We start from the raw sequence: 7315 nt of genomic DNA, 5'->3' as shown, positions 1-7315 counted from the left end.
TCCCAACTCACTTCGAAACCACAACAAAACCTCTCGGAAAGTCACATAAGCAGAAATAGATATGGGGGAAGCAGTAAATAGGGGATCGGGGCTAATACACTCAAAACAACCGACCAGGTCGTTACAAGAGAAGAGTATAATATATTCGTTTACCAACTACCAAAACTGATGAGAATATTTTGCTGTTATTGAAGACTCTTGATCTGTCCGATTCTTCCTCTGGTGGAAAACAAGACAAGTTGATGGTACCAAACATACATGGTGATCAGTTATTTAAGTTTCGAAGAAGTTGGTTGGATGCTAAAGAAGACAATTCGAAGGAAGGAAACAAAACTAGTGATCAACTGTTTAAGTTTGGGGAAAATAGATTTGATGGTAAAGGCGAGAAAATAATGGAAAGAAACAAAACTGGTGATCAGATGTCTGTTGCGGTTTTAAGGAGTGTGAATGGGAAATGGAAGAGGCACCTCTTGGATTGCACCTCTTCATCTCACCCTTTCATTGGGGTGTGAATGGGAAATGGAAGAGGTACCTCTTGGATTGCACCTCTTCATCTCACCCTTTCATTGTCTATAAATAGAGAGGCTTAGCCTCATTTTCAACCACTGAAAAATCTGAAATCTCTCCCCTTAATTTTCTGCGTACTGTATTGGTTTTTCAAAAGCAAAACGTAAGCATTTTTGTGTGATTTGCTCTGCCATTTGAGTTCGCCGAAATTCTGTGATTTGAAGTGCCGCTATCACAGAATAGTTATCCCGTTCTATCCTGGGAGGAATTAATCCGCAACCTTGGGCATTGTGAGGGGATTAAATTCCTTAAGGAAACACAAGAAACTTGTGGGCTCGGAATTTTTTCTTCTTTATTTTTTTCCTTAAACTAACATTTATTGATTTACTGGTTTTGAATACAGAGTGATAACAAGCTTAAGGAATTTAATATTTATTTCTGTATTCATCTTACATTCTATTTTTGGGAGACTAAAATCTTATTGATTTTCTACTCCCGTTTTGGAGATTAAAATCTTCGAATTTTCTACTCCAGTTTAAGATTAAAGTCTTTGTGACTTTCTACTCAATCCGAGATATAAAAACTCGACTGCTTGTATTCAGTTTGAAGATATAAAAACTTCACCGAGATACTAATTTTGTTTGTCAATTTCTATTACAGAAAAATGACAACAAGTGCGGAACAACAGAATAATTCTGTTGGGACTACTGCTGCAATGGAAACTGCATCTTCAAGTCGCACCACTCCTGCACCGGCAATGGCACCAGTAGAAAAACCCGAAATGTTTTTCGGTGTGGACTTTAAGCGTTGGTAGTAGAAAATATTCTTCTACCTAACCACACTTAGTTTACAGCGCTTTATCAGCGAAAAAGTTCCAGTTTTGGGAGAAGAAACTCCTAAAAATGAGCGATTTGTGGTCACTGAGGCATGGAAGCATTCTGACTTCTTATGCAAAAACTATATTTTAAGTTGCTTGGAAGGCGGCTTGTACAATGTTTATAGCGTCATGAAAACATCAAGAGAATTGTGGAATGATCTTGGAAAGAAGTACAAGACTGAAGATGCTGGACTAAAAAAGTTTGTGGCTGCCAAATTTCTCGATTTCAAAATGGTTGACGGTAAATCTGTCATAACGCAAGTCCAAATATTGCAAGTTATTGTTCATGACCTCCTTGCTGAAGGTATAAACCGAGTCAATATTTTTATTCAAGATATTGATTATCTTACTAATTATAAATTTATGATTGAAGGTATGGTCATAAATGAAGCGTTTCAAGTTGCGGCATTTATTGAAAAGTTATTTCCGCTGTGGAAGGACTTTAAGAATTACTTAAAACATAAGCACAAGAAGATAACACTTGAAGACCTTATTGTTCGTCTACGGATTGAAGAGGACAACAAGGCTACTGAGAAGAAGTCTCGTGGAAATTCAACAATTATGGGTGCAAATATTGTTGAGGAAGCTTCAACGAGCAAAAAGAGAAAGAAGTCGTCTGGTCCAAAGAATTACCCAAGCAAAAAGAAGTTCAAAGGTAATTGCCACAATTGTGTAAAGGTTGGACACAAGGCTACTGAATGTCGTGCACCAAAGAAGGACAAGAAGAAAAGTCAAGCAAACATGATTGAGAAAAATGATGAAATAGACGATTTATGTGCCATGCTTTCGGAGTGCAACCTAGTTGGAAATCCTAGAGAATGGTGGATTGATTCGGGGGCAAATCGTCATGTTTGTACGAACAAGGAGTTGTTTACTTCTTATGCTCCAGCTGGACCCAACAAGACAGTTTTTATGGAAAATTCCGCTACTGCAAAAATTGAAGGAACGAGCAAGATAGCTTTGAAGATGACTTCTTGCAAGATTGTGACTCAAAATGATGTCCTTCATATTCCTAAAATGCGGAAGAATTTAGTCTCAACGTCACTTCTAGTCAAGAATGGCTTTAAGTGTGTTTTTGTTTCCGACAAGGTTGTAGTTAGTAAGAATGAAATGTATGTAGGAAAAGACTACCTTACGGAGGGCCTTTTCAAACTCAATGTAATTGACATTGATATGAATAAAATTCCAGCTTCTTCTTACTTGCTCTGTCAAATGATTTATGGCATGAATGTTTAGGCCACGCCAACTTCAAAACTTTGCGAAAAATGATTAATTTGGAAGTATTGCCTAAGTTTGAATGCAATAACTCGAAATGCCAAATATGTGTGGAATCAAAATATGTTAAACATCCTTATAAGTCAGTTAAAAGGAATTCAACTCCTTTAGACTTAATTCACACATATATTTGCGACATGAAGTCAATACCATCTCGCGGTGGAAAAAAATATTTCATAACTTTTATTGACGACAATACTAGATATTGCTATATTTACTTACTTAATAGTAAAGATGAAGCAATTGAGACATTCAAGCAATACAAAAATGAAGTTGAAACGCAACTAAACAAAAAGATCAAAATGATAAGAAGTGATTTGGGTGGTGAATATGAAACTAAACAAAAAGATCAAAATGATAAGAAGTGATTTGGGTGGTGAATATGAATCTCCTTTTGAAGAAATATGTTTGGAATATGGCATTATTCACCAAACAACTGCCCCTTACTCACCGCAATCTAATGGAATTGCGAAAAAAAAAATAAAACGTTAACGGAGATGATGAATGACTTATTGATAAGTTCGGGTTTACCCCAGAACTTGTGGGGGGAAGCTATTCTTACAGCAAATCAAATACTCAACCGAGTTCTCCATAACAAAATGCAATCTATTCCATATGAAAAATGAAAAGGTAGGAAACCCAATTTAAAATATTTTAAAATATGGGAGTGTTTGGCTAAAGTGCAAATTCCTAAAACCAAAAGGGTGAAAGACCCAAAACGGTTGATTGCGTTTTCATAAGATATGCAGGAAATAGTAAAGCATATCGTTTTCTGGTTCATAAATTAGAAAATACCGACATTCATATTAATACGGTAATCGTATATGATAATGCTGAATTCTTTGAGATTATTTATCCATATAAAAATGAATGTGAGTCGTCTAGTGAAAAATCTAAGCGACCTTAAGAAGAAGAAAAGGAAAGTACGTTTAATGAGGAAAATCCAAGACGTAGTAAACGTCAAAGGATAACTACTTCCTTTGGACCAGACTTTCTGACATTTATGTTGGAAAATGAGCCTCAAACGTTCAAAGAAGCAATGTGTTCCTCGGAAGCACAATATTGGAAAGAGGCAGTCAATAGTGAGATAGAATCCATATTAAGTAATCATACTTGGGAATTAGTTGATCTTCCTCCGGAAAATAAACCTTTGGGTTCTAAATGAATTTTCAAAAGGAAAATGAAAGTTGATGGTACTATTGACAAATATAAGGCAAGATTAGTTGTTAAAGGGTTTAGAAAACGAGAAGGTCTTGATTACTTTGACACATACTCGCCGGTAATAAGGATTATATCTATCCGGGTGTTAATAGCATTAGCCGCCGTGTATGGCCTTCAAATCCATCAGATGGATGTAAAGACAACCTTATTAAATGAATATTTAGAGGAAGAAATATATATGGAGCAACCTGAAGGGTTTGTAGTTCCCGAAAAAGAAAAAAAGGTGTGTCGACTTGTTAAGTCACTTTACGGATTTAAACAAATACCAAAACAATGGCATGCAAAATTTGACCAAATAATATTGTCAAATGGTTTCAAGATCAATGAGTGTGACAAATGTGTTTACATTAAGAATACTCCAAATCATATAGTCATTGTTTGTTTATATATGGATGATATGTTGATAATGAGTAACAACATTACTAACATAAATGCTACTAAGCGCATGCTTACTAGTAAGTTTGATATGAAAGACTTAGGAGTTACCGATTTAATTTTGGGAATTAAGATCCTTCAAACTCCTCAAGGTCTAGCTTTGTCTCAATCTCATTATATTAAAATGGTACTTGAAAAGTTCAAATATTTGAACTTTAAAGAAGCAAAAATGCCAATTGATTTAAACCATACTCTTGTAAAGAATAAAGGTCAAAGCAAGTCTCAATTGGAATATGCTCGAGTGTTGGGAAGTTTAATGTACATTATGAATTGTACACGACCTGATATAGCTTGTGCGATAAGTAAGCTTAGTCGATACACAAGTAATCCCAACCAAGCTCATTTGATAGTAATGAAACGAGTTTTGGGATATTTGAAATATACACAAGACTATGCATTGCATTACAATAATTATCCCGCAGTTGTTGAGGGATATAGTGATACAAATTAGATCACCGGAATCAAAATTCACAAGTGAATACGTTTTTACCATTGGTGGAGGAGCAGTGTCTTGGAAGTCGTCCAAATAGACATACATCGCCCACTCTACAATGGAGTTTGAGTTTATAGCTTTAGACAAGGCCGGTAAAGAAGTTGAATGACTCCGGAATTTCTTAAAAAATATTCCATTTTGGCCCAAACCTGTGGCACCTGTATGCATATATTGCGACAGTCAAGCAGCAATAGGAAGGGCTGTGAGCGTTATGTATAACGGAAAATATCGTCACATTCGACGAAGGCATAATACCATTACACAACTACTCTCTAGTAGAATTATCACAATTGACTATGTAAAGTCAAAAGATAATGTATCGGATCCGCTTACAAAAGGCCTACCTAGAGAGGCAGTTGAGAAGTCATTAAAGGGAATGGGACTATGGCCGAGGACAAGTCACTGTGGCGGTAACTCTACCTAGAAGACTGGAGATCTCAAAATCTAGGTTCAAGGAGATCAAACAAAGTCATTAATGACGGTTCAACATTGTTAAATAAATATTTTTTTGGTCCATTCTCGTGATGAGACAATGTTCAATACCAAGGATAAAGCATTAAAACTTTTTAATGGTTTCTAAATTTGATACGAGGTATATCAAATAGTGTATCTACGGGATAATACGCTTAGGAATCATCTATGTAAGTGTGAAGTATAAGCCGCTTCAAGGAGAATTCTGTAAGGCCAGTTCTCTACGGACTTATGAACCAGGCGGTGTTCATGGCTGAAACGAACACAATAATGAGAACCAAAGACGGTTAAGGGTTGATTGTGTGACTTATGGTTGTCTAGGTATACACCAAAGTTTGAAGGTTCAAAGATATCAAATCTACTGATTGACCGAGTATATCCGACATAAGCTCACTACGGAAAGTTCAAAGGGAAACCTACTTATCCAGATGTGATTAATCCTTAATTGCGAATCACACAGTATTTTCATGCATGTTTTTCCACATATGTCCATTCTCCATTCATGTGGAGGATTGTTGCGTTTTTAAGGGGTGTGAATGAGAAATGGAATAGGTACCTCTTGGATTGCACCTCTTCATCCCACTCTTTCATTGGGGTGTGAATGGAAAATGAAAGAGGCACCTCTTGGATTGCACCTCTTCATCTCACCCTTTCATTGTCTATAAATAGAGAGGCTTAGCCTCATTTTCCACCACTGAAAAATTTGAAATCTTTCCCCTCAATTTTTTGCATACTGCATTGGTTTTTCAAAAGCAAAACGTAAGCATTTTGTGTGATTTGCTCCGTCATTTGAGTTCGCAGAAATTCTATGATTTGACGTGCCGCTACCACAGAATAGTTATTCCGTTCTATCCTGGGAGAAATTAATCCGCAACCTTGGGTATTGTGGGGGGATTAAATTTCTTAAGGAAACACAAGAAACTTGTGGGCTCGAAATTTTTTCTGCTTTATTTTTTTCCTTAAATTAACATTTATTGATTTACTGGTTTTGAATACAGAGTGATAATAATGTCAGGTTGGGGCAAATAAATTGGATGGTAAAAGCGACAAATTAAAGGAAGGAGGCAAAAATTATGATCAAATCTTCATGTTTGGAGCAAATAGATTGGCAGGCCTACACTTTTCCGACGACGGGAGCTGCTATTGCCACCATCAGATACTCAAACGTGGTTAACACCTTTGTTCCCTTCAGTTATGTCTTTTTCCAAGCAAAGAATCCTCTAATTTAAGGCACTAATAATAGATTGTATATAATTTGTAAGTAATTCTTGTTTAGGGCGGGTAATATACAAAATTAGAATAATTTTGGTAAATAAATTTTAAATATTAGATAGGAAGAAAAAAATCGCTAAAATTAAGGGGTATTTCCATGTCAGGCCAGCCATATTATTGGAATGTAAAGTTACTACAACAGGCAAAGAAGGACAAAAAAGAAACTATATCAAGTAGAAGTGTGTTGATTGACATTTTGGTTATGGTTGGCAACGGGGCGGGGCGGGTTAAAACAGCTTTTAAAACTTTTAAAGCGGGGCGAGTTGCGGGTTTAATGCGGGGCAACTTTAAATTTTATCTTTTTTGAAACAAAGTAATTATTTCAACTATAATTTCATATTCTTCTTCACTAGCACGAATACTATTTTGATTTATAATTAATCAATTTGCTTAAGTCTCACCAAAATGATATTACATAATTCAAGATTTCGTATTAGTAATAGGAAATGATAGTAATCCATTTATTTTGGAAGATCAGCGTAATATTCTCTCAGTTTTATGTTTATGTGATTCTATTAAACTCTCCATTTTATAAAATAATAAAATACCAAACTAGTTTGTTTTAGAAAAAAATTAAAGAAAAAAGGAAAAAACAATTAAGTGGGGCGGGGCGGGGTGGGTTTAAAACTGAAAAAATAACTATGCGGGACGGGGCGGTTGAAATTTTTGTGGGTTTTGCCAAACCCGCCCCATTGCCATCCCTAATTTTTGGTAGAACTACAGAAAATATTGGAATATGATTAGGCGAACTACAACTCTGATAT

The 7315-nt window shown here is 35.7% G+C and overlaps 1 protein-coding gene across 1 annotated transcript; it reads left to right on the top strand.

Annotated features, from left to right (window-relative positions):
• The first annotated feature begins 1171 nt into the window (after positions 1 to 1171).
• On the top strand, positions 1172 to 2620 carry LOC142167321 (uncharacterized). The gene is made up of 3 exons (XM_075227486.1): positions 1172 to 1317; positions 1477 to 1625; positions 1758 to 2620. Exons 1-3 carry the CDS (start codon positions 1172 to 1174, stop codon positions 2618 to 2620), a joined length of 1158 nt encoding a protein of 385 aa, XP_075083587.1.
• The last annotated feature ends 4695 nt before the right edge of the window (positions 2621 to 7315 follow it).

The sequence above is a fragment of the Nicotiana tabacum genome, chromosome 12 (assembly GCF_000715075.1).
Source record: "Nicotiana tabacum cultivar K326 chromosome 12, ASM71507v2, whole genome shotgun sequence".
NCBI lineage: Eukaryota > Viridiplantae > Streptophyta > Magnoliopsida > Solanales > Solanaceae > Nicotiana > Nicotiana tabacum.
Note: the sequence above shows the minus strand (reverse complement) of the source record. Positions and strands in the feature narration are given on the sequence as shown.

What these genes read in the sequence shown, in the direction of transcription:
- LOC142167321 (XM_075227486.1), top strand. Translation starts at nt 1,172, where the DNA reads ATGACAACAAGTGCGGAACAACAGAATAATTCTGTTGGGACTACTGCT. An exon ending in GGTGTGGACTTTAAGCGTTG is followed by an intron (nt 1,318 to 1,476) that starts GTAGTAGAAAAT and finishes CTATATTTTAAG; the next exon opens with TTGCTTGGAAGGCGGCTTGT. An exon ending in CGATTTCAAAATGGTTGACG is followed by an intron (nt 1,626 to 1,757) that starts GTAAATCTGTCA and finishes TTATGATTGAAG; the next exon opens with GTATGGTCATAAATGAAGCG.